The sequence below is a fragment of the Podarcis filfolensis genome, assembly GCF_964270895.1.
Source record: "Podarcis filfolensis genome assembly, chromosome: 13".
NCBI lineage: Eukaryota > Metazoa > Chordata > Lepidosauria > Squamata > Lacertidae > Podarcis > Podarcis filfolensis.
In genome coordinates this window covers 45,999,595-46,026,845 of record NC_139615.1, presented here as the reverse complement: position 1 = coordinate 46,026,845, position 27,251 = coordinate 45,999,595, and the positions used below count along the sequence as shown (strand labels likewise).

Genomic DNA, 27,251 nt, shown 5'->3' with positions numbered 1-27,251 from the left:
ACACTTTTTCTTTTTTAAAAAAAAATTATTAGATTTTCCACAATGATAATAGAAACCACAAAGCAGAATAATACACAAAAACAGAAAAAGAAAAAAAGGAACAATAAACAGATAAACAATAACAACAAACTTAATCATTCACAGATCCAACCTTTTAAACATCTTGGTTGACTTCCTCAAGTCCCTCCCTTCTGAGTTTCCTTGTAGTTAAAAGTAACAGCTTTCCAATATCATTATCAAACTAAAACAATTTCCAATTATAATCCATCTTATTCACTTTTCTTAACATTCTAAATCCCATTTATTTAATTATAACTTAGTTTAATCCTATTTGTTTCTTTCAAGTAATTTCTAATTTTTTTATATTACAATATTTATTCAAATAGTCCTTAAATTTCCTCCAGTCCTCTTGAAACTCCTTTCTGGTCGCGCACGCTCTACACTTTCTAGCTCTATGGTGATATCCATATATCTATCTATCGGATCTCTTCGTCACTTCTCTAGCCGTAGGCACACTCTACCATTTCGTAGCTCTACGGTGTGTTCGGGTTGTTGTTGTTTTTCGTACGCCATGAGGTAACGGCGCCGAGCCCCGGGACGCACCTGGGGGAAGCGAGGGCGGAACGCGACTTCGAACCTCGCCTCGAACCTTGCAACTCGCGTCTCTATGGTGATCTCTATGGTGATCTTTTCATTTACCCCACCCTCGCGAGAGAGAAGAGCGCGTACGCCGTGAGGTAACGGCGCCGCGCCCTGTGACGCGAGAGAGAAGAGAGCGTACGCCGTGACGCCACGCGCCTGTGACGTCACGCGCCGAAGGGGCTCCGTAGGGCCTTGTGGGAATTGTCGCGTAGGAAGTATAAAGCCGGGAAGGAGGGGGCGGGGCTTTCGGGAGGAGGAGGAGGAGGCGGGGCCGCGAGGGGGGAAGAGCCTCCATTTTGCTCGGCGTCCTGAAGGGAGCAGCTCCTGAAGGGGCTCCATCCCCCCTCCCCGTCGCCTCCCTCGCGTCCTTCGGCTGCGCCCCTCCCGGCTCGTCTCCCGATACTCCTCCGCCTCCAGAGAAAGCCGCCGACGCCGCCGGTTCTTCTCCTCCTTCTTCCTCCGCCGGGGGGACGATGGCGGCCGAGAGCCGGGAGGAAAAAGGTACCGCCGGGTGTTTCCCGTTTCCCTAGGCCGCTCGTTGCCATGGCAACCGGGGCTGGGGGGGAGGCGACGGGCCTGTAGCGGGAGGGGGCGGCCAAGGCCCAGGGGATGTGGGGAGGGGGAGAGAGAGAGAGAGGGGCCTGAGGGGCTTGACGAAGGAGGGCGAGGGGCCTTCGGAAGACTTACCGCTGCCTTTCACGACCCCCCCCCCGGGAAAAGTGGGCAGGGGGCGGCGGTTTAATTGCCTTGAAATGAAATGTTACTCGCCATCAGCCTTCGGGGGGGGGTCACGCGTTTGGGAAAGTGGGGCGGGGGGGGGCACCAAGGTAAGGGATGGCCGTTTAATAGGCCTTGAAATATTGGTTCTCAACCTTTGGGGGTCACGTTGGGAAAGGGGGGGCATAGGTTGGGGGCTGAATGGAAAGGCAACGTTGTTGGTTGCCAGGCTTGGGAAAGCAAGGGGGAGGCGTAGGGTGGGGGCTGGCCCTTTAAAGGGGCCCAGATGAGATCTTGCTCACCACCATCGTCATTTCGGGGGTATTTTATTTGTTTACTGAATTTATATACTGGTTTGCAGAACAAATTCAAAATATAAAACAGCAATGTATATAATCAAAGTAAAAGCAACCCAATATCACAAACACACACACAAACCCTTACACTGCCTTTCCATAGTTAAAACTAGCCTGGAGGCAGCTTACACGATGGAAAATTTTGCGTACACAACCGAATTGGAACAGTTGCCACATAAATTCTAACAAGATATTAAAAAAAAAAAATAGGGAAAAAGTTATATCAGTGGTTGTTGGCATCTGTCTGTCTCAGAAGACAATGGAGGAGGGCACATTTGGGGTTGAGGTCAAGCTGTTGGATCATTACAGCAACAAACCCGCAACAAAAAGCCATTGGTCTCAAGTAGGAAACATTTTAAGCTTTCCTTTTAAAAGTTGTTAAAATAGATAAAACATATAAAAAGTACGCAGCCAAACTGAACAGTTTCTGCGTAAATCATACTAATATCTAAAAATTAGAATTGATGTTAATAACAGCAACAAACCCCTCCAGTGAAACATCCTGAGCAATGGTGCAGTCTAGCCTTTGGTTTCAGGAAAAAAATGTCCGCAAGCTGTTTGTGCTTTAAAATAATGATTTTTTTATTTAAAAAAGCAACTTTTTTAAAAAACAGTCTCCTAGTGAGTTTTGGCTGATTGCTTTCATCCTCCTCCCTCACATTCCGTGAATATTAGCTAGTAATGCTGGAAATTAAAGTTAAAATGCTGCTGTGTTCCGATATCATCTCAGTAAGACTTATAACTGCCTTGTGAGATGGTCCACTTCCGTTTTCCTAATGCAGATGAGATTCTGAGGATGAGAGGATAGTAGTGTACCTAAGACCAGCCAGTAAGTTCTTGGTTGGCCTTAAATTTGAGCCAAAAGTATCTTGGCTATATTATAAAGTTCACACACTTGGCTGCTATTAAACTAGCTTTCTGTTCTCTCTCCCTCTCTCTCTCTCTCTCTCTCTCTCTCTCTCACACACACACACACACACATATATATATATATATATACACACACACACACACACACACACACACACGCAGCTCTTAGGCAGGGATATTATACTAGTGATTCCCTCCACTGATTCAGCTGATGCTGACTAGATTTGTGTGTTTCCCTACAGCTCTGCAGCGCTTGAAGCTTTTTGTTTGCCTGTGTTAGAGATTATGTTCATGTTACTGTGCTATTCAGCATTTATTCAAACTGCATTACAGAATAAGATAAAACAGTGGAGGAAATGTGGCAAGCAAGAAGGTATCTGAGGTTAGAGGTGAAGGCTGCAATTTGAAGCATACAAGATTTGATTTAGATGATGTAAAGTGTGACAGGACCTCTTAGTAAATCTGGGTACCATTGAGCTGGTTACAAATATAGAAGACAGGGTGGACAATAATATGGTGAAGCAGGCTTACCTTAGAAGAAGGCTGAACTAATACTTGGATGGTTTTAAAAGAGGATTAGACAAATTAATAGAGGATAAGGCTATGTTCTACATCCATTTTTGGAGTCTATGTGCCTCTGAATATCAGTTGCTTGGAATAACAAGTGAGGAGAGTACTGTTGTGAGTTCTGCTTATGGGCTTTGTAGGGCCATTTCTTTAAACACTGTGATAATGGGATTTTCATAGAATCATAGAGTTGGAAGGGACCACAAGGGTCATTTAGTCCAACCCACTGCAATGCAGGAGTCTTTTGCTCAATGCTTGTCTTCAGGCCACAACCCTGAGAATCTCTAGCTCTACTGACTGAGCTGTGTTGGGCTAGGTGGGACTTTTGCCTGATCCAGCCGGTTATTACATTCTTTTGACCATGTTTAACTATGCAGCTTGACCACTGGCATAATTATGTATTGTTTATGTACATACTTGTTTCCTAAATAGATTAGCTTTAGAAATCCTGTTAAAACAAGAGGGACAGCTTCTATTAAAAGCTTGCTTTTTGCATCTAATAGGAGCAATATGACTGCAGAGCAGTGAATGCAGCAGTTCTGCATTGTGTGTGCTGAAGGGAATTTTATCTTGCATGGCCTGGTTTATGTAGAAATATATTGATGAGTACGAAGCAAATGGAGCGATAGTATATCTACCAGCTGCATACTGGGGCACTATGTATTTAGAGTAGTAGTAAGTATCATGTAGTATCATGGACGAGCCACCAAAAATTTATGTTGGCCTTCAGGTATTTGAGGTCTACCACATTTCCATAGCTCTGTTGTTATGTCTTTGCAGTTGTATCTAAGAGGCTCCTGTAAGCACGACAAGCAAAGGTCCTGAGCTGGTCATAAGCCATTCTACTTTGGGCCTTTTCCAAAATATAGTTTATGGTATTGTATGCAGTAATTAATTTTATTGGCAATTACTCTAGTACAGAACAGTTGCTTGTTTAAGATAAACTGCTACAGATTTTTTTATCTAAATGGCACACCAGTAAAATACAGTGGTACCTCGGGTTAAGTACTTAATTCGTTCCGGAGGTCCGTTTTTAACCTGAAGCACCACTTTAGCTAATGGGGCCTCCTGCTGCTGCTGTGCCGCCAGAGCACGATTTCTGTTCTCATCCTGAAGCAAAGTTCTTAACCCGAGGTACTATTTCTGGGTTAGCGGAGTCTGTAACCTGAAGCGTATGTAACTCGAGGTACCACTGTACACTGTTCAAGAACAGAACCAGTGCTCAGAAAAATTGTTTGGGATGCCCTGTCATCCTAAAAGCATTAGGGTGTTTTAAGAAGAAGAAGAAGAATGTTTACAAACACAAAAACTAGAGCTGTATACTACAAGATGTTTGGTGGTTTAATTAACGAAGTCACCTCCAAAAGATTATTGGGCTTGGGCAGTCTTCCAATAAGAGATTGTGCTTCCTTGCAGTCCTATGTCAAATGTCAAATGCATTGTTAATGAAACACAGTGGTAGTGGGAGATAAATGGAGCTCTGGTCATTCAGGACTCCAACACTTTAGGGGTGTTTTGTGCAGAAGTCAAGATAGGGCAAGTGCAGATAATGGAAGACAAATGCAATTTGCTCCTGATGTCTCATATCCAGAAGGCTGCAGGTCTCTGGCACTAGCTGAACCTTCCAAAGTCATCATCAAAAACAAATTCCTGTGAAGAACATTAAAATAGAAGTGGTGTTAAGTTAGGTCCAAATTTAAGATTGTTGGCACTTAGATGTGGTGAGTAAACCAAGAATGCCTCAAGGCAATGAATTATTTTCAATATGAAAATACCCCCCCATAGATCTGAGTTTCAAGAGACCATTGGATTGAGGTCCCTAGCCATACCCCACCCCCAACAGTTGCCATTAGTAGAATATTGTCCGGATTAGGTTTTAGTCTGTATACCTGTATCATTGAGAAATAATTGAGAAGCTCTTGAAAACCAAAGAGTCCAGAGAAGCCAGACAAAATAAAAAAGAGAAATTTAACTGATTTTTCAAGGCAGCTCCATTTTTAATGGAGTTTTGTACACCACATTAACTGTAGTTGAATCTTTGGAAAGCTCTTTGAATTTGATTGTAGATAATTAAATTTAATAATGTTTGTCTGTAGTTAGTAATGGCTTTGTACTAGTCTACACATGATTTGTTAAAACAAATCAAAACTGCTCAAGGAGATAGAATTATGAAACAAATTCTTGCTGTGGTTCATCTTAAAGTAAAATGATTGCCTGAAATGGAAATTTCAGGAATTGCAGTCCCTCCTGTTGCATGCCGAACCACTTTCAACATTGAAGGAAGTTTGAAAAGGTGTTCATGATATGACAGTAGGGGTCTGATTATGTTTTTTATTGTTTTTAGATATGCTGTAAGCCGCCCAGAGTGGCTGGGGAAACCCAGCCAGGTTGGTGGGGTATAAATAAAATAATTATGATTATAATTCTAAAAATGGAAAGGTAAAAATCTATGTGCACCAGTTGTTGGGATCCTAGTCCATATTTTTGCAAGCTTTAATTACACTTGGCTGCCTGAGAAGAAGAGGTTAGCCAGAAGGGGGAGGTGCCCTCAACTGTTTGACTCCTCCCTTTAGAGAACTTGTTCTTCAAGAACTATTCCACTTGGCTGTATTTTCAGGAAAGGTGGCCTAGGTACCATATAGTCTGCACTTATTGGAATCACTGCTCTCTGACTAATATAGCAAATATTACAAGAAGTATGGGGCATCGCTGTCTCATTTCCCCAAAATATTATTACTTTAGTGAATGATTGATATAAAATCTAGCTCTTTAATATAAATCACAGCTCTAGGATGAATGGCTCTGCAAACCTGTGAAGGATCACAGTTTTTTTTTGAGGAGGCTGTTCCTTACCTATAAAATTTCATGAGAGTAAAATCAGTGCAGACTCATCCTATCCTCTATGCCTTCTTTGATAGTCCATGTTTGTTTAATTATGGCCCAGTCTGTGGTCAGGATTAAATCTCAACTGACTGGTGTGAATAAAGGTTGCAGTTAACATATTAATCTAATTGCCATAATTGCATTAAACATTTTAATGTCCTGATTAGGGTCTAAAGCAGGGGTCGGCAAGGTTTACCTCGCCTGGGCCGGTTCACTCCAGCAGAGATCCTACCGTGGGCCAGATTGCATGCCTGTGATTTCTGGCGTCTGTAGAGAAGCAATTTCCATTGTCACAGAAGCGAGTCCCCATTTAGTTTGCGCTGGTGCGCTGGTTTAGCGCAGCACACGGAGACTCACCAAGCAGGCAGTTCAGTTCGAGGGCGCCTCCTGGGTCGGTTAAACGAGCCCAGTGGGCCGCTTGTGGCCCATGGGCCTTGGGTTGCCAACCCCTGGTCTAAAGCAAGCCTATAAGATTTACCAGGTCAATTGTCCCTTATGTAGTTTAGGGATTAAAGCAACTGAAAGATAGATGAGAGGTTTGTCAGCGAATTTGGTTAAACCTGTAGTAGGGAGTTCATCCATATCTTGCTTCTCCCCAATTTAAACAGTTTTGTTTGGCAGTTATCCAAATTAGTCTTGTGAAAAACTGACTTGCTAATCAGTTTTCACTCTTAATTTTAGAAAAGCTTGAAATGGGTGGGCAGATGTAAGTGCTGAAAGAAAATGTGTGGGTATTGGATTTTAGTATCACTTTAAACCATTTTAAGAGCTCATTTGGTAAGAGCATTGCAGCGGGTTGGACTAGATGATCCTTGTGGTCCCTTCCAACTCTAGAACTTTGTGGTTCTAATTCCACTATTCTAATACCATTAAAGCAAACGGTGCAGCTTTTTCTGAATGCCATTTCTTAACCTTGTGTTTTGTTTACAGATGGCGAACTGAATGTTCTGGATGATATATTGACTGATGCACCTGATCATGATGATGAACTGTATAACCCTGACAGTGAGCAAGATAAAAGTGAGAAAAAGGGTATGCTTCTTTATTAGTTGGGTGCCCTTTTGAAAAGGTGGACAGCAAGATCAGCCAACCAGCTTGAGGGCTGCTGCCAGGGTGCACAGAGACTTGTGCGTGCCCACTAGGCAGCCCCTCTTTTTCCTAAGAGTTCTTTGCTCTGCATTACAAATTCCTTTTGAAGTATCCTTATCTCCCTGCCACGTTTGATTTTTTTCAAAGGCAATGTAAACTGTTAGTAAAATATTGACATGTCACATATGTGCAATGAACTTGCTGTGCCGATACCTTGGTTGTAGCCTTTCTATCTGAATGTTTTTAAAGGCTTTAAGATTCTTTGTGGAATATGGCATGCCAAACAAAACAGTACAGTTTGCTAAAAAGCAAGTACTGTCCTTGCTTATAAAATATTAACAAGTTGAAATAGTTTTCCTTCCTCAAGCATGTAATCTTGGCTCTTTGGCTATAGAAATACATAGGGAGCTGTCTTTCCCCTCAGGAAGCCAGAAGCAAGGTTCTATTTCAGCTTATTTCTCAAGTCAACTTTCCACAACCTGGCACCCTTCACATGGAAATCAACTCCCATCATCACTGACCATTGGCCATACTGGCTGGGCCCAGTTGGAGTTGTGAGTCCAATAACATTTGGAATGATACTACACTAGGGTTTGGAAGGGCTGTCCTAAGTTGCGTTTTGGTCTTTTAAGTCATTCCAGCCATTGGTCATCAGTTTTCTCATCTTTAAATAGTGAGAGATACTAGGGATTTCCAAGGAGGCAGTTTAGTTAACACAACATCCCGGTTTTAAACCTAATAGCTTTATGTGCTTTGTCTCATGCTAAATGTGAAAAAAGTTTGCTCGTCGTGTTTTCTGAAGATAACTTTAGCAGCGTTTTGTTAATGCTATCAAGTAACTATGAAATGCTGATTTCAAAATTTGTTGGTGCTTTTCTAAAAAAAATATTTCAGGATCCAAAAGGAAAAGTGAGAGGATGGAGACAGCTGAGAGCAAAAAGCAGAAGCCTTCTGTGCATTCCTCGAGGCAGTTGCTACCCAAACCTCCAAGCTCATCCGTTAGCAACAACAAGCGAATAGTGAGCACAAAAGGAAAGCCAGTATTGGAATATAAGAATGAGGAGTATCAAAGGTCTGATAGGAGCAAGCGTCCAGAAGGTGACAGAAAGATGCGTATGACAAGCAGCAGCTCGAGAGACACCTACAAAGGGCAACCTGAGAAGGCGTGCCTGAGGAAAAGAGATGCTGACAGAAGGGCAAAGTCTTCCACTCCAGATACCTCTGGGGTAAGCAGCGGCTTTTGCAGTCATTAAATGCACCAGTTCTTTAAGGTGCTTGCTCCGAACTCTCTGTGCATCCTGACATGTAAGGCGTTTGTTTTATTCTCATTTAAACAGAGGCTAAGGCATGAGGTGGACAGACAGCCAAGCAGGTCCAGTCACTCCTCAAAAGAAGAGGTGAACTCCGAGGAGTACGGGTCGGATCATGAAACAGGCAGTAGCGGATCCTCTGACCAAGGAAACACAGAGAATGAGGAGGAGGAGGAGGGGATGGAGGAAGAAGAAGAGGAGGAAGACGATGACGGGGAGGAGGAGGAGGAAGAAGTGGAAGAAGAGGGAGATGATGAAGAAGAGGATTATGATCAAGATGAAAGGGATCAGAAGGAGGGAAATGATTACGACACACGAAGCGAAGCTAGTGATTCTGAATCTGAATCTGCATCCTTTACTGATGGGTCAGTCCGATCTGGTTCGGGCTCGGATATATCAGGTAGCTGATATCATTTCTTTCTGCTCTGGGTCTTGTCATATTCAGTTATTTATTTCTAAATCGTACCACAGATGATTGGCTCTGGTGTGAGAGAGCACCACCAGTAAGGATAGCACAGCAGCAAAGTGTTCATTTTTGTCCAAAGGGCTTCCTATGGGCATCTGGTTGGCCGCTGAGAACAGTGCTGGACTAGATGGGTCCTTGGTCTCATCCGGCAGGGCTTTTCCTATGCTCTGGTGCTCATTAGTGTCTCACTAAGCAGTTTCCTTCATAGTGCTGGTCTCTTGGCCAGAGGCTGTGAGGAATGAAAGTGGAAACATAAGATGAGTATTCTGGCAGTGTACTTTACGCTACATTCATTTAGGGGCCTCTTTCATGGGGATGACAAAAGATCTTCAAACCAGTGTGTCTCACAGGTTCAACTTACATTTCAACGTGAATAATTCTATGTACCAGTGTTTGTAATACCAGTCTAGGTTAGGCTTTCTCAGTCTTGGGTCCCAAGATGTTGTTGTACTACAACTCTCATAACCCATAGCCAGCAAGGGATGATGGGAGTAGTAGTCCTACAACATCCAGGAACCCAAAGTTGAGAAGGGCTGGTCTGGGTGTATTCTGTGGTGAAAGAATTGATTTTTTAAAAACATTTTTTTTAAAGAGTAGATTATAACTGAAGAAACTGTGTTTCCAGCAGTATATAAAGCTAGTTGGCACATTCTGGTTTAAAAAAACCTGGAAAGAAATCAGAGCAAAGCTGCTGAGTTTTAGCTGAATTTCAAACTTCTAGCCAAATAATTATGATCTATTAATTTATTATCGTTCACCTTTTTTTTAATAAAATATTTATTGAGATTTTACAAAAAACAAAAGTTTACAGAATAAAAAGAAAACATATAAAAAGAAAGAAATAAGAAAAAGCATACAAAAATACATAAAAAATAAAAATACAAAATACAAAAAGCAAATAGGTAAGAAAAAAATAAAAACAAATCCATTTTTTTGTATCTTTAAACTCATTGGCTTGTTTCCTTGACCTCCTCACACCTCCCCTTTTTGTATTCCCATTTACATAATCAAATCAGCAAATCCTTACCCTCTTTCATCTATCATAACTCTATATCTTAACATATTATAACTCTATATTTTCATCCATTATCAATCCATTTTTGCATATTCTTATTAACTTTGTTGCTAATACCCCCTATTCAATCCAATCATCATTTTAACATTCATTAATTTTACAGTGTTTCTGTAGATAGTCTTTAAATTTCTTCCAATCTTCTTCCACCAACTCTTCTCCCTGGTCTCGGATTCTGCCAGTCATTTCCGCCAGTTCCATATAGTTCATCACCTTCATCTGCCACTCTTCCAGGGTGGGTAAATCTTGTGTCTTCCAATACTTTGCAATCAGTATTCTTGCTGCTGTTGTTGCGTACATAAAGAAAGTTCTGTCCTTCTTTGGCACCAATTGGCCGACTATGCCCAAAAGAAAGGCCTCTGGTTTCTTCAGGAAGGTATATTTAAATACCTTTTTCATTTCATTATAGATCATCTCCCAGAAAGCCTTAATCTTTGGGCATGTCCACCAAAGGTCAAAGAATGTACCTTCATTTTCTTTACATTTCCAACACTTATTATCAGGCAAATGATATATTTTTGCAAGCTTGACTGGTGTCATGTACCACCTATATATCATTTTCATAATATTCTCTCTTAAGGCATTACATGCCGTAAATTTCATACCGGTGGTCCACAACTGTTCCCAGTCAGCAAACATAATGTTATGACCAATATCTTGTGCCCATTTAATCATTGCAGATTTAACCGTTTCATCCTGCGTGTTCCATTTTAACAGCAAGTTATACATTCTTGAAAGTATCTTAGTTTTGGGATCTAACAGTTCTGTTTCCAATTTTGATTTTTCCACCTGGAAGCCAGGTAGGCACTTGTCTGACAACACGAGGAATATAATCAACATTTTGGAGAAGTTGCAAGTGAATATTAATACTAAAGCAGCTTTAATTTTCATAGATGTGGAGAAAGCCTTTGATAATATTTCTTGGAATTTTATGAAGAAAAATCTCCAGGGGATGGGGGTGGGTCAAGGGTTTGAAAATGGTATAAGTGCAATTTACTCAGAACAAAAGGCCAAGCTAATAGTCAATAATGTGATGACAGAGGAATTTAAGATAGAGAAAGGTACACGACAAGGCGGCCCAATTTCCCCATTGCTTTTTATTTCGGTCCTGGAGGTTTTGCTAAATATGATTAGAAGGGACCGTCTGATTAAAGGTATCCAGGTCGGAGCCAAACAATACAAATTGAAAGCTTTTGCAGATGACCTACTTTTGACGTTACAGGAGCCAGAATCTAGTACAAAAAGAGTATTAGAACTGATTCAAGAATTTGGTCATGTGGCAGGATTTAAGCTGAACAAGTCAAAAACTAAGGTTCTTGAGAAAAATTTAACACCGATTGAGAAAGAGAGGTTTCAGAAGGAGACAGGTTTAACATTAGTCAAGAAAGTAAAATATCTGGGGGTTAATATGACTGCTAAGAACTTAAATTTATTTAAAGATAACTATGAGAAATGTTGGACAGAAGTGAAAAAAGACTTAGAAATATGGTCAAATTTGAAGCTTTCCTTGTTGGGTCGAATTGCAGCTATAAAGATGAATGTATTGCCAAAAATGTTATTTCTGTTTCAATCATTGCAAATTTTGGACAAGATGGACTGTTTCAAGAAGTGGCAGAGAGACATTTCTAGATTTGTCTGGCAGGGCAAGAAGCCCAGAATAAAATTTGAAATATAAACTGATGCAAAGGAAAGAGGCGGATTTGCCCTGCCAGACCTTAAACTTTACTATGAATCAGCAGCATTCTGCTGGTTGAAAGACTGGCTGCTTCTTGAGAACACAGACATTTTGGATTTGGAAGGTTTTAATAATGTTTTTGGGTGGCATGCATATTTGTGGTACGACAAGGTTAAAGCACATAAAGCATTGAAAAACCATATTGTCAGGAAAGCATTGTTCAATGTCTGGATAAGATACAAAGACTTATTGGAAAATAAAACCCCAAGGTGGTTGTCACCAATGGAAGCAAAGGCTCAGAAAAAGCTCAATATGGAGGCCAAATGGCCGAAATATTGGGAAATTTTGGAACAAGAAGGAGACAAATTGAAATTGCAGAGTTTTGAGAAATTAAAAGATAAAGTGCGAGACTGGCTTCATTATTATCAAATAAGAGAGGCCTATAATTTGGATATTATCGTTCACATTTTATTTAAGCGATGTCCCTCCCAACTCCGCCTTCCTCATTTTATTTTTTGGTGTCCCTAATTGTCCCAAGTATCGTGACAGGGACAGTTCCATTTCAGAAGCTTTGGAATAGTGTTATCAATGTGGTGTGGTTGTTGTGTCACATGGCTAGATCATTTGAATAACATGGCAAACACCCCAATCAGCATTGCACCTCATTGGGTGTCTGGCACAGACTCCTTAAGCGAATCTGTTATCCAGAAGTAGGTTGTAATCCATGGTGTGCAAAAGAGGCAAGCTTACATACCTGGCAATGTATAAATCAGGCTTTAGGGCGATGTGTTTGCTGTATTTCTAATAATGTGCATAAACGTTGTGGTCCAAGGGCATGCTGGGGCTCCAACAGGAGGCTTGATCTATGCCAGTCAATTTCTTGACTTTGTGAAGACCTCACACTCATACACACGTGCGCACACCATACTGTATCAGAAACTGCTTTTGAAATTTTTGTGTTTCAAAAGCAGCTTTCCATGTAATGTGCAATATTACTGTTCAAGGCAAAAAAGTTTAAAGCTCCCTTGAGCTCCATGGATCTTTGGATCCTGACTAAAGAATGAAGGGCTAATGAGATGATAGTTCTGAGTGTTGAGAGCCAAATATGCATTTAGCTAATGTAAACTGTATTGACCTTCTTTGCAATCATTCCTGATAAAGTTTTTGGTGTTGGCCTTAAAAGTACTGCTGTTGCTTGTTTTGATGGTCTTAGATGAGAAAAAGAAGGCGAGAAAAAGAGCTAGAGGCATCTCTCCGATTGTTTTTGATAGAAGTGGAAGCTCTGCATCAGAGTCATATGCAGGTATTATTATGTTATTGCTTATCTTACTGAAATGATCTGTAGCAAAACCCTTGAACTGCATTTTCCAAAATAGTGGGCCATAGAAACCTCTTGGACATGTAGCTAAATAGTGAAAATTGGTATTTTGGCATGTTCTGTGTGAATAATTTGGGGAAGTAGGTTTTCTTGTTATGTTAATGCTATTTTGTTGCTTAAGTGGAATTTTCACTTTTTAAAACTTGGAAGATGATGATTCATTGACTAGTTTTCTGAAGAGAAAACTGGTCCACCAAAACAAACAAACAAAATGAAACAACCCAAAAATCCAAAACAAACCCTCGTGCACATTGAGCAGCATTCTTTGTGTGTGTGTGGGTGCGCGTCAGGAGGAATAATTTGTCATGAATGAAAATAGTATGTGAAAAGGCTGTAGAATTTATATCGTATCTCTATTAAGGCTCAATCTGAACAAATGTACTTTGGCTAAACACAGGTTCAGAAAAGAAGCATGAGAAATTATCATCTTCCGTTCGTGCTGTCCAAAAAGGTATAATTTAAATTCGAATTTTTTAATGCATGCTCCCATTGCAAGCTGTTGTGTCAAGTCTTTGTTAACATACATCAAATGTGGTAATGTTCCGATGTATAGTGGAACTAACTCAAGTGAGCAAATTGTATTGCCTCTCAAATTACTTCTTGCATGCATCTTCATAAAGGCAAATATATATATCTTATTGCTGAATTGGCAAGCAAAGAAGTAATGAAATGGTGCTGTTTGAAAGATAAATTTTCATAGGTTCCTCATCCAAGAATGTATTTTACTCCAATAACCAGGAAGTGAACATATCGGAACATTACTGATGTTGCATTGGCTTTTTACTTGAAATAGCTTATTTTGCTTTCTACGCTTAGCATTGCATGCTGTGACACAGATTTCAAGTCTGAAATATGTGGTATTCGGCTACTGACTTGCAGCACAATTCCTCAAAATTTGGTCACGTAGCTTCAATATATTAAAATGGAATTTGTGCAGGAGACCAATATAAGCTCCTCTGAAGTGAAGAATAGTTGTACCACAATATAAAAGGGCTTGTCCCACAAAGGGGCTATAAATATGTGTTGTGTGTTTACTTAGGAGGTGCAGAGGGAAATGCCAATAAAATTACATTTTGCTTTGTTTCCACCCCCAGACCAAACTAGCAAACTTAAATACATTCTCCAAGATGCAAGATTTTTTCTTATCAAAAGTAACAACCATGAAAACGTCTCACTTGCCAAAGCTAAGGTATGCCACATTGCACTTTCAGACTACTTTTATTATGAAGATAAAGCTCTGATTGCAGAATACGGAATAGGGGCAATTGTTCTTTTAATTATCAAGCCTTTAATTAGTTCTCTTACCTCAACCCTGTCACAAAGAAATAGAATTAGTTAGCATCTCACCAGCTGTATCTCTGTTACTTTGAATCTGCTGGGAGCCTTGCAGAAAGAAAGGGGAGGAACAAATTCTGGTTTAATGCTTTGTTTTTACTGTTTAATGCTTTCCATAACGCTTTGAACTTAATGGGTTATGATTTTCCTGGTCCTCCCCAAGCTTTTGTTGGATATGTGAGCGTTTATGAAATACGAAGCTGTATCAGTCATACTGGCTTGCCTGTAGTGGTAGTACCTCAGTTAGAGGTCTTTCTCAGCTGTCACATCTTTTAACTGGAGATTACAAGGACTGAACTTGGGACCTGGTGCATGTCAAGCATGTGTTCTAGCACTGAGCTAAGTGCAAGGTGTCCCTGGTGCATCCACTGAACAGTTTTGGTTTTATAATTTACATGTCTGTTCATCTCTCTGCAGGGTGTCTGGTCAACCCTCCCAGTCAATGAGAAGAAGCTCAATGCTGCCTTCAGACAAGCAAGGAGTGTTATCTTGATATTTTCTGTGAGAGAGAGTGGGAAATTCCAAGGTAAAGAAGAGGGAATGCCTGCACTCAACATTAACCCAAAGTTGTTTAGGTTATGTCGTCTCATTGCAGTGTTCTGATTCTTGCAGGATTTGCAAGGCTGGCTTCAGAATCCCATCATGGGGGATCTCCCATACACTGGGTGCTACCTGCAGGAATGAGTGCAAAAATGCTGGGAGGCGTATTTAAGATAGATTGGATATGCAGGTAAAAGGGTTAAAATGTGAAAATTCTGGTTTGTAATGTTTACTTTCGGATATTCTGAGTAGGTTCACAAAGTGTATCCTCAAAATAGACATGATTCATTTGCTGGAACAATAGGTTTACCACCCATTTGCATAGTCTGGAGATAGTTCACAGATATCTCAGTTGGTAGAGCATGAGACTCTTAATCTCAGGGTTGTGGGTTTGATCCCCACGTTGGGCAAAAGTTTCCTGCATTGCAGAGCATTGAACTAGATTATCCTCACAGTCCCTTCCAACACTATGATTCTAAAAGACTTTGGTCTTAGTGGAAGGATTATTTTTGCCCTACCATGAATAGGGTACATATCTTTTGTCTTTTATTTTTGCCATGCTTCAGAGATTTTTGTTATTAACCATCATCTTCATAGGTGGCAAATTATTGTCTTAAATTCAGTCCCATGGTCTTGCAAGTGTGTGTGTGTGTGTGTGTGAGAGAGAGAGAGAGAGAGAGAGAGAGAGAAAGAAAGAAAGAAAGAAAGAAAGAAAGAAAGAAAGAAAGAAAGAACACATACACAGACCTGCCATTATTAGCATTCTGTGCTCCCCCAACTGATTATGTAAGGCTCTTGATAGCTGCCTCTAATGCATGGATTTTGAGACATTGAAGTATAGGATGGGAATAGGGAGCCTCTATCTGCTGCAGTAGGATGTCGTCAGAAATTGACACTCAAGATATTGACTTTCAGACTAGTAGTCTATGAAGTTGGGAAACCAGAGGTTGAGCTGCAAAAGATGCATTCTTCACATCCCCAACCATGTCATTGAAGTCTAGCTTTTTCAATGTTTTGCATTGGTTTTCTCTTGTCCTTGAAAATAATCAAATTTCTCATGAAACACATATTCTGTATTATGAATGTCAGGCTTGGTTTTTGTCATCACTTACCTGAAATGTTCAGAATAGTGATGGGTGAGTTTCCCCAAGTCTTAATTTAAATCAAGAGAGAGAGAGAGAGTTTCTCAATCTGGGAAGATAACTTAATCCTTTTGAACATTTTTCCAGTATTACTACTATACTAGAAGTCCACATTTTTTCCAGTAGTGCTGGAAGTCTACATTTTTTCATAGTTTATTTACTTCCCAGAAAGTAATAGCAGCATGCTAGGTGTTAAGAACGCTGCCAGAATGTCAAAACAGTGTGGTGGGTAGGATGCAAGGGCAAGGCTTAAGTTTTCTTCTGGAAGAGAACTTTCAGGGTTGTCATACTTGCTTCATACTAGGGTGAGCATTATGAACCTAACTCAGTTGGTCTTCCAAGCTGCACTTTGATAATACTTATATCTGCCAGTTCAGAATGCTCATCTTCCTGGTTTTCTGTTTTCTTTTTAATGTTCAAGTTATAGTCCATAAAAGCATCCTTGTATAAGATTTAATTTAAATGCCAAATACACAAAATGTATTACATGTCACTTATACATTTAGGCGTGAGTTGCCATTCACGAAATCTGCTCACCTGACCAATCCTTGGAATGAACACAAGCCAGTAAAGATTGGACGTGATGGACAGGTTTGTCATTTGTGTTAATTATTCCTCTTCAGTATCTTAAGGCCAGTAGTTAAAATTTTGGGATGCATTTGCTCTTATTTTATTTTATTTGATAGTTGTCCACATTTGAAAGCCACCATTAATCCAAGCACAAAGAGATCCTAGACCAATGATAGTAACCTAGAAAAAAAGTCACAACAAAATATCTTCTTTTGAAGTATCTTGAAGTGTAGTCCATTCTTTATTAAAGCTACTGTTAGGCTACTTTCTGCCAAAAGCAGCCTTGAATCTGGATGAACTGTGACTCCCACCATTCTCAAGTCTCTAAAATGGGTTCATTTTGAGGGAGAAATATGGGCTTGTTCTCCTGCTATACTAACTGGGAGGTAGGGTCTTGTGGAAAAGCAGCCCACATAAACTTATGACTTCCTTCACCTTGCATGGGTATTTGCAATCTCAGTGTGCTTTTTAAAAAGATAGCTGTAACACTCTTTGGCATGCTGCAAATACAATTTTTGATAGCTAACAAAATAAAGATATGCACTCTTTGTTGCTTCATGGGCAGCATACATCCTAAAATTCCGTAAAAACAAATTTACCTAATCTATTTGTTTGTGCCGGTGAGCTTTTGATCCATGATTCTGGGCTACACATGTTGGTTGCACAAGGTATGTGATACATCTCTTTCTTACTTACGCGGTAACATTTTTCTAGAAATCCCTCTGTTGGTATTTATAGCTGTCTCTAGTATACCTTTCTCGTAGAAATCAGCAAAAACATGTCATTGAGCATTATACTTCGTTGTGTCCGTCTGGTTGGCTGCAGAAGCTGTCTTTGGGAAATTTGGATTCATTCAGAGTTCATCTTGTAAAACGAGCATTTAACTGTTCCAGGAAATTGAGCCTGAATGCGGAACCCAGCTTTGTCTCCTATTCCCTCCCGATGAAAGTATTGACTTGTATCAAGTCATTCATAAAATGCGGCACAAGAGAAGAATGCATTCTCAGCCCCGGTCAAGAGGACGGCCATCCCGCCGAGAGCCACTCCGAGATGTGGGAAGGTTAGAAACGTTCTTTGGACTGATAATAGGCACATGTGTCAGAATTACGTGATGGAGGAATGTGATTCATCAAAAAGCTTTCCCTGCAATCAAGAAGAGAGAAAATCCTCACATCAAGCTGCATGGACGGGTTTGTGGCTTCATTGAGGATTTCACACTGTCCCCCCTCCCCCAGTTTGTCACTTTCAAGAGGAAAACGGGGACCTTTGGCTCATGCAGAAAATACGTTCTTGTAAACCTAGCTTAGACTAGATCTTTGGTCAGATAATGCAGATAATCTGTTCGTGTAGGTAAGCGGATTTACCATGAGCAGGCTAGGTGGAGGAAGAGCAAGTCTGTGTGTTCAAAAATGTGTTAATATCTTGTAAAAGCCTTTTCTTTCAGGTAAATCTCTGGATAAGCCTTGTCAAAATATGGGACTTTTATCAGGATCACTTATAATTTTGCAGAAGATGATCGCCTCATTTTGAGGATAAAAATATTTGTGTTATTTTGCTGTTCAAGAAGAGCGTGTTTGGGACTGTCTCAAATTGTATCACCGTGCTGTGGTTAAGCCCATTACCAAATATTCTCTCACATCTTGCTGAGCTTCTGGAAGCCGTAGGTTCTCTCCAAAGGGGGAGGAAGTGGCCTTGGAGACCCGGCAACAAACCAAAAAGAATGGCTGTTGCTGTGTCTGTATACACAACCTTTCCAGATGCTGGCAGCACCTGTGGACTTAAGAGTGGTTTTAGAGGATCGCCACGATTATTGATCACTGCTCTATGAACTTGCCAACATTCCCCAGAAAAGAGGGGTATATCTTGTTACAGAATTGGAGAAGTCTTTGCAAAGGACTGATATAAGCCCTTCTATATCCATCACGTTTCCCTGACCCCCTGTGTAGCCACTTTGCTTTCTGATAAATCTAAAGCCTTTCCGCTAAAGACTGCGTAGTTTGGGCTGAAACCTTTCTCGGTTGCAGTTTCCTGTTTGTGGAAACGTCCTGTGGTAGGTAACAGATATCCACCGAGTCCCCATATCCTTGCTGTTTTTTTTTTAAAAAAAAGGACACCGTAACCTGTAGGTAGGTGGAATCCTGGCAGCATCCCCCTTTCTTTGGGCATAAGAGGACTGAGCAGCGATGGCTTTTGAAGTTAAGCCTAAGAGGTTTCCAGTGCAATAAAGTATTTACGAGTGAAGGTTTTGCAATGGACTGCAAACTATACATTATAACACCACCACACCTTCTCAAGCCTGCCAGGGCCTCCATTTATGTATGTGGCTTTCAGCTTAAAGTCAGTAGTTGGACTACTATATGAACTGTTACTATCATATATTATACCGGTCGTAAGTGCACACTCAAACTACAAGAAAGCGGTATGTTTATTCTTTACACCAGCTCTTATTTTCTAAATCTATTTCTGCTGTGCATACAGTTGCTTTGTTTGCTCAGAATTGTGATACTTGCTTTTAAAATGGTAATGCAATATACTTTAATGGTAGTTGGGGAGGAGGGAGGGGTAATTGCCTATGGCATGTATAATTGTTTCACATTTTGATGGTGTATTTGAAGGGTTGGGGGGGGGCATTCGGTGACCTGCTGGTGGTGAGCGAAGGAGAAACCCAGGCTGGCAGCTGGAAGATACCTTCTTCGGAAAGCACAACCATTTCAGCTAGTAATATGAATTTTGAAAATTCTCTTAGCTCTAATCTCGAGAACATAGGAATAGGCCGTATTGTAAAAGGTCCTTCCTGGCTAGTAATCTTCGTATGTAAAGTGGGGGCGGGGGGAAAGAGAGAGAGATGGGTCCGAATGATATCAGTCCCAAGTGAGGCAGAGTATTTAGAGGTTTGGAACACGTCCGTAAGATGCATCCAAATTGTGTGGCTCTGTGCTTGTAGGGCGAGCATCAGTATAGCAATTGCACAAGTTACAAGTAGGGTTAAATTAGGTTTATGGCTACAGTTCTGTGTGTAACGGGGAGTAAGCCCTAAAGAAATAGGTTGGAATTAAGAGGTATGGCTGAGTCAAGGATTTCAGGTTCTTTGCAACCATAAAATGCCAGTTAAGCATATGTACATCAACACAAGAAAGGATTGAGCGGTGAATTTGGTAAGCTGCCTGGGACTTCAGAAACCTCCCAGAAAGTCGTCCTGGGTTACCTCCTGTTCCTTCTGAAGGTATTTACTTTAAGGTTGCTCCAAACAATTGTTTAATTATTGTCTAATTTATGTAGGCGTCGACCAGAGGATTATGATATTCATAACAGCAGAAAGAAACCAAGGATTGATTATCCCCCTGAGTTTCACCAAAGACAAGGTTAATATCTCGTTATGCAAATACATTTGCACAAACGTACAGATTTGTGTATTAACAATCTTGAATTTGTGTAGAATGTGAAGTTTGAAATAAAGCTTTGAGGGGGTGCATCAGGGCTCTAGTTAAAGCTCATTTTGAATAGGAAGACTTAACGGAATGCGTGGGATCGTGGTGCCCTTCTTGGAACATGGTAGGGGGACCTAGCTTAGAGCAGAGACAAAAATGTTATAAATGTCCTTACTTCTATTATATGAGTGAATATGTAGGTATGTCTTAATCTCCTCAAAACAAGCTACATTGTACTTTTGTTGATGTTTAGATTAAATCTTGGCATCAAGCTAAAATGACCAGATTCAACATTCTTTATCCAATAGCTAGATAATTACTGGAGTCTGCTCTATTCTGCTATAAAGAAAAACTCGGTACATTTTAAAGCTCCTTACACAAATTGTTGAAGCCACCATTGGGAACAGCAGAATTACCTTTCCTTGTTCTCTTTGCCAAGGCAGGTGCATGCTTGTGGGAAAGATGCTAATTTCTGTTTATATATTGCTATAGCAGTAAATATGATACATAATGCTACTTGATTTTAAACAGGCTATATAAAGGATCCCAGATACCAAGATGCAGACAGGTAAGAGATGCTTTAGTCTTTGTTTATTTTATGCTTTGGTAACTTAGCACTGTGTTTAAATTCACAAATCTCATTCCCAACAGACGATTTTCAGGAGTGCGGAGAGATGTCTTTTTAAATGGGGTAAGTGTCTGCCTTTTCGTGTGCTGTAGCTGCAGGTGCTTTAATGCTGCCAGTGTTTTTGACGTTCCCTGTATGTGTTTATTTTCCAGTCCTACAATGATTATGTGAGAGAATTCCACAGCATGGGTCCGCCGCCACCCTGGCAAGGAATGGTTTGTATTTTTAAACGCACTTTACTTTTGACCATGCATTTGATTGAATGCATTCCTTAGAGTAACGATGATAAGGGTAGTTTCATTTTTTTTTTAATGAACTTCCTTAGGGATCTAAAAATGACAAGCGATTCCTGCTGAATCAGACCAAACCCTATCTAGTCCAGCATTCTGTTCTCATGGCGTTCAACTGCATGCCACTAGGAAATCCTGCAAGCCAGGATATAAGCGTAGAGTCGTGCTCTTAAATACATGCAAGAAAGATTTGCTACGTATAAAAGAAGCACAGGTGGAAAAGAGCAGGCAATATGAAAGAATGATGTCGGGGGGCTACCAAAGTTGTAGCGAAACAAAGCCACAGAAAAAAAGAAGGAAATCTGCAAGCCTTATACTGTTGAAGTACAATTGGGGGGAGGGACACGGATGGCGCTGTGGGTTAAACCACAGAGTCTAGGGCTTACCGATCAGAAGGTCGGCGGTTTGAATCCCTGTGACGGGGTGAGCTCCCGTTGCTTGGTCCCTGCTCCTGCCAACCTAGCAGTTCAAAAGCACATCAAAGTGCAAGTAGATAAATAGGTACCACTCCAGCGGGAAGGTAAACGGCGTTTCCGTGCGCTGCTCTGGTTCGCCAGAAGCGGCTTATTCATGCTGGCCACATGACCTGGAAGCTGTATGCTGGCTGCCTCAGCCAATAAAGCAAGATGAGCGCCGCAACCCCAGAGTCAATCATGACTGGACCTAATGGTCAGGGGTCCCTTTACCTTTACTTGCAATTGGAGGGGGCACAAACCAAAGGAGGCTAAAAGATGACTTGGCATACCCAGTAGCTGACCTCTTCAAAAGGAAAATTGAATCTTGTGGGGAAGCTGCACCTAGAATGCAGACTGGAGCGGTCTGTTTGGGGTGCATGGAACCCAGGGCAGGCAGGATTTCTTTAGGAAGGAGGGTATACCACAGCAGGCCCCACTTGTAAAGTACACTTAGATAGTATCCAGGTAAATGAACCATTCGATCTCAGAAGTTCCCAAACTGTTGCAGTGTGTCCGGATTTGTGGTTGGAGATGGAAGACAGCGCAACCATACAACATCTAGCACAGGGATACAGTGCATAGCTGTCAACGTTTCCCTTTTTTCAAAAGGGAAATTCCCTTATTCCAAATAAGATTTCCCTTTAAAAAAGGGGGAAAGTTGACAGCTATGTTACAGTGGCTACAACAGGCAGAAAAATCATCAATTGGTCGCTAAAACCCTCAGCGATTTTCAAGTGGTCCACGACAGGAGAGTTTGTAAACTACTGATCTATGTAATAACACTGAATCTCAATGTTCTGGGTGGGTTTGGTATCAAGACACTTGTGTCAAACTACGATATCTGTTCGGCTCCAGCCTCCCACCTGCTTTTGCAATCAGTTCAAAGCAAATGTATGCATATTGATTTTGACTGTAACATTGAGAGCATGTTTTTGGCATTGCCATAATCCTCACCCCATTCACCCTCCCTAGCATTCTGGGAGCCTTTTATTTTACCTTGCAGAACATGGCCCACAGTGCCATGGTGAATATCCCCACTGCCAGTTTAATTCTGCACAAGGTACGGGCACCCCTTGCACACGGAGAATCGTGTGCATAGTATGTTTGTACCTATATAAATTACAGTGTTCAGTCGCTGCAGGCTCCTCCTGTGTCTGGTTGTGGAAATGTGGGGTTAAGTGTACAGTTTGGGCTAGTTTTTAACCACTATAAGGTACCGTATTTTTTGCTCTACAAGACTCACTTTTTCCCTCCTAAAAAGTAAGGGGAAATGTGTGTGTGTCTTATGGAGCGAATGCAGGCTGCGCAGCTATCCCAGAAGCCAGAACAGCAAGAGGGATTGCTGCTTTCACTGCACAGCGATCCCTCTTGCTGTTCTGGCTTCTTGAGATTCAGAATATTTTTTTTCTTGTTTTCCTCCTCCAAAAACTAGGTGCGTCTTATAGAGCGAAAAATACGGCATTTTAGCGTGCCACACTCAAAGTGCCATTGAATCTTTGAAGCACTTTCTTATTACAGTTGCATTTGTGTGTTCATTGATGCCGATTGTGCTCTAAGGAGGAGAAATTTAAGCGAATAACACCATTTTCTTTTTAGCCTCCTTACCCGGGTATGGAACAGCCTCCCCACCATCCTTATTACCAGCACCACGCTCCACCACCACAAGCTCACCCTCCTTACTCAGGGCACCATCCCATGCCACACGATGCACGATACAGGGATAAGCGGGTGGTAAGTATGCCCAGAAGGGCTGGTATCATGCCAGTTAAGGATCATGGGCAGATCTTACGCTGTCAAGAGACCTTTATACAGTCTTAAGTGTCAGGCCTCTACGTTCATTGAAACGTTCAGTGCGTGTTCTGTCCCAGCCTTCAAAGAGCACATTTTAAAGCTGTCACTTGTGCCAAAATGAATAGTAGAATGCAGGCACACGAGTCTGAAGAGCAAAACCTATGTTGTTGTTTTGCAAAGTTGTTGCTTTTGCACATGCCCATCAGGACCCCTTTGCATATTTTTGCAAATGCTCCCAAGTTAGTTTGAGCCTTGAGAGTCTCAGTTGTTGAAGATTTGCAAGAAGTATTTGTATGTGGTTTGAGTTTACCCTTTCAAAAGAGAAACTACACTCCAGGTGCATGTTGAATCCAGATACAGCGGTACCTAGGTTCTTGAACGTCTCCGTTGACAAACGTTTCGGAACTCAAACGATCTTCCATAACGGATTACCATTGGAGAACCGAAGGGCCACTGTATTTGAACGCAAAGCCCGTTTACACTTGCGATTTGTTTTGATCCTTCTTTTAAAGATTAGCATAAGGAATGTTGGAGGGTTGAGGCCTCCAGGTCCATAATAACATAAGAGCACTGGTGGGCAGTGGCGTAGCGTGGGGGGTGCAGGGGGGGCGGGCCGCACCGGGCGCAACATTTGGGGTTAGGGCAAATCCATGGGTTAGGGGGCGCAAATCCACGGGTTAGGGGGCGCAAATTACTTGCCTTGCCCCAGGTGCTGACAACCCACGCTACACCACTGCTGGTGGGTCAGTCCAAAGGTCTGTCTAGGCCAGCATCCTGCTTACCACAGTGGCCAACCAGATACCCATGAGAAGCCCTTAAGCCTCATTTGAGGGCAATATCCTGTCCTGCAGCATTACCTAGTGACTGGCATTCAAGAGGCATACCACCCCTGATCTGGTAGCAGCATAAAGCTATAGTGACTAGCAGCCTTACCTGTGCTTTGCAGCTTTTTAAAATTAGGTGATCTATATAAACATCTCTGTCTCCTACAGCATGATTATGACATGAGGGTAGATGACTTTCTACGTCGGACACAAGCAGTTGTCAGCGGCCGAAGAAGCAGACCCCGAGAACGGGAGCGGGATCGTGAGAGGGATCGGCCCCGGGATACCAGAAGGGACAGAGATCGGGATCGGGGGAGGGAGAGGGAGAGGGAGAGGATATGCGATCGGGACAGAGACAGAGGAGAAAGAGGAAGATATAGAAGATAATGCATTGCGGAACTGCAGTCACTTAAAGCAAAGGCTTGTATATTTGTGTGTTTACAGGTAGTAAACTTCTATTTTCCTCTGTCTACCTACTTTATTGTGTAGAAGGATTTATAATTGACCCTCTTTGTTCTAAGCATGCAGTAAGCTGTGAACTGGAAAATCCCCATCGGCTAAACAAAAAAAAACAAAAAACCTGCAAACTTGACCCTTGAGTTGGTGACTTTCATTTGAGCAGTTTCGAAAAATTTTAAAGAAGGTAGATTAATGATCCCTATGTGTTTATCTTAACTGTAATTTAATCATCCGTTTGTTTGAATACCAGTTGACAACTGCCATAATATTTTTGCTTTTGTTACCTTCCATGTAGTTTTTTACATGATTCTGTGGGGCAAAATGCTGCTATCAGGTATGCAAATACTGGGTGTGATGGTTTGGCTGTATGTCCGTGTTGAAACAGCCACGTCTTGGTTTTTCTGGTTGTTCCTTTTTTTATGGGGGGAAAAAAAACCTCTGTAAGAGTCAAGCTTGTTCAATAATGAAAGCAATATTAAGATGACAATATTGATATCTAATTTTTAACCTTTTAAACAGCTTTCCTGTGTTCTGCTGGCATTTTGGTTAATGCTATTGTTTGTTCGCCTCTCCCACTTCCATATTACACCCCCCCCCGAAAAAAATGTCCATATTGTTTGGAATGTCCACCATGTGTGTGTGTGTGTGAGCACAAAATCTTGCTGTATTCTACATTGCTACCATTTTTTTTTTTATAATAAATTGGTAACAGTCAACTTTCATGGATGTGCATGTTTCTGATGAGTTGCTTTGTTTTGTTTTTGAGGGGGGGGGGGGTGGAGCAAAAAAGCCTCAATCCGGAAAGGTCACTTCTGGCTCAATAGATCCCTTACCTATTACTGGTGCGGCAAAAAGCGGTTTTAGTATGTTTAAATTTGCATCCTAACTCCAGATGGGGCAGTGGTGAGCCGCATCTCTCCCTCCCCTGACCTGACAATGTGCCTCACACGGACTGAATTTGCACTCTCTGAGCATCTTCAATATACTATGTTTCTGTGATGGACAAAAGAGTTCCTAGAAAGTAGAAAGCTTGAGACACATTAACTTAGGAAAATGGATAAAATTCATTGTGGAAGAAGAGATGCGGGTGTGTGAGAGTGAGGTGTTACGCGTGACTAATAAATGTGTTCATAATACAAAAGCTGGACAGGGGCAAAGTTTCAGAGGTAGGAAAACCTCCTCCTGGGGAACAAGAAGTCCACTGTGGTCAGAGCAGGGTTTGGGTTTAGAGTTCTGGCCAGAGGGGCAGCATCACGGGGAGATGATGGCTGGGACAGAGAGCTGTCCTATTTCTGCAAAGCAAAAGCTAGGATGATCTAGTGGCAATGACAAAGGTGTTGTGATGGAATTCTGTGCCATGAAAAGCTGAATTATATGTACATCCACCTTTGGCCTCGCTCCTATTTTTCTAGTCATGGTAAGTGTCAAGCAGCTAATCAGGCACCAAAACCTGAACTGCAAGCATTGCAAATCTTCTGAAGTTTTACTAGACATTTCCAAGTATATTGTTGCTGACATAAAGGCAAAAGTTGCTTTAATATACATATATTCCCCATGATCCTGAGGAAACTGAATTCTACACCAATATCATTTATTCCAGTCCTGAATTGAAGTATGCATGCAGCTCTAGCACAATGGAAAAAACCATAATTATTCTCAAGAATTACAATATTAATAATTTCAGCAGATGTGCAATTAGACACATTTTTTCCTGGATCACTGTGTCATTATTGGAATGGCTTCGATGCAGACTATCCAGCATGTGGGACTTAAACATTAAATTTTGCATTTATTAGTCCATTGATTCCAAGCAGATTCAGGCATGGCTAGTGTCTGTTGGATCGTATCGATTGTGCGTGTGCTGTACTCCAGCAGCAGGTGACAAATGTCCACAGGAAACCTTAACTGCTGTGTTTCAGAACTAAACGGTTCTCAATCTTGAAAAGGACCACGTTGTTTATGCGATTTCCCACTTTAGCAACACTTAGATGTATATTTTGAGAGATTCATAGTGAGTGTCACTGCCTCCAAATAAAAAGGTTCTGTGCTACGTTGCCAGTTGTGGAGTTTACAGAATAAGCTCAGTTCAAAACAAAAACGAGTGATCTCGAAGTGTGAACCACCATTGATACGTACAATACTCACTCAGGTGCTGAATGAAGCACAGTTAAGATTGACTTGCTTGAACATCCGTTTGAGTTGAAAAGTGTGGCAAAAAAATTAGAAGTTTTAGGTGCAGTTTTCATAAAGGGGGGTATTAGCACACCAAGTCATGAGCATGCTGAATTATGCAGGCCACACAATGATGACCGAGTCCCAGGGGTAAGTTACTCTGTTTTTGTTTTCCTAAGGACCCTGCCACATTTCCGACAAAAAAATGAGCAGCATTTAACAGCAATGAATATGAAAACTGCCATGCAACCGATCAAGAAGGCAATGACGTCCAGGGAGTGATATTGGTACCAGGTCAAGTGATGGGCAGCTGCTCTCAAGTGCTTGGCACCTTTGTGGCGCATGACAAACTCAATCCAAAAGACAGCCCGGTCCAGTGGCTTTATCGGTTGGTCATGGTGGATCTGTGACAGTCTCATTGCATTTTCCTTATATCTGGAGGAAGATAGAGAAACAAGAACAAATTAGTATAGAGCCAGAACTCAGAGAACTGCAGTCTTTAATTGCTCCCTGGATTGAAAAACAAGACTGTTGTGGCAGCCTACTAACTAATGTATTATGGCAAGTAACACAAGGAAATTAAGGGAAAACA

The 27,251-nt window shown here is 41.4% G+C and overlaps 2 protein-coding genes across 10 annotated transcripts in view; one reads left to right on the top strand and one right to left on the bottom strand.

Annotated features, from left to right (window-relative positions):
• The first annotated feature begins 723 nt into the window (after positions 1-723).
• On the top strand, positions 724-25,209 carry YTHDC1 (YTH N6-methyladenosine RNA binding protein C1). 4 transcript variants are annotated; one of them, XM_083582875.1, is made up of 17 exons: positions 724-1,143; positions 6,966-7,067; positions 8,019-8,350; positions 8,462-8,834; positions 12,861-12,950; positions 13,423-13,476; positions 14,120-14,214; positions 14,778-14,886; positions 14,973-15,090; positions 16,549-16,633; positions 17,506-17,672; positions 19,892-19,974; positions 20,572-20,608; positions 20,692-20,731; positions 20,821-20,883; positions 23,010-23,144; positions 24,197-25,209. In XM_083582875.1, exons 1-17 carry the CDS (start codon positions 1,116-1,118, stop codon positions 24,413-24,415), a joined length of 2,130 nt encoding a protein of 709 aa, XP_083439001.1. In that variant the 5' UTR covers positions 724-1,115; the 3' UTR covers positions 24,416-25,209. The 4 variants fall into 4 exon arrangements, with proteins under 4 accessions (XP_083439001.1, XP_083439003.1, XP_083439002.1 ...); XM_083582876.1 differs by having other exon boundaries at positions 740-1,143; positions 6,966-7,055; XM_083582877.1 differs by lacking the exon at positions 13,423-13,476 and having other exon boundaries at positions 728-1,143.
• Positions 24,911-27,251, bottom strand: part of LOC310747837 (UDP-glucuronosyltransferase 2A2-like) — a 32,222-nt gene continuing 29,881 nt past the window's right edge. For all 6 annotated transcript variants that reach the window (XM_083583124.1, XM_083583121.1, XM_083583122.1 and 3 more), the window contains exon 6: positions 24,911-27,094. In XM_083583124.1, the coding sequence (XP_083439250.1) occupies positions 26,815-27,094 (280 nt within the window). In that variant the 3' untranslated portion in view covers positions 24,911-26,814. The remainder of the gene's footprint in view (positions 27,095-27,251) is intronic.

Coding starts and splice junctions, on each gene's coding strand:
- YTHDC1 (XM_083582875.1), top strand. CDS start 1,116: ATGGCGGCCGAGAGCCGGGAGGAAAAAG. Junction 13,477..14,119: donor CGTTCGTGCTGTCCAAAAAG/GTATAATTTAAA, acceptor TTCCACCCCCAG/ACCAAACTAGCAAACTTAAA. Junction 14,215..14,777: donor TCTCACTTGCCAAAGCTAAG/GTATGCCACATT, acceptor ATCTCTCTGCAG/GGTGTCTGGTCAACCCTCCC.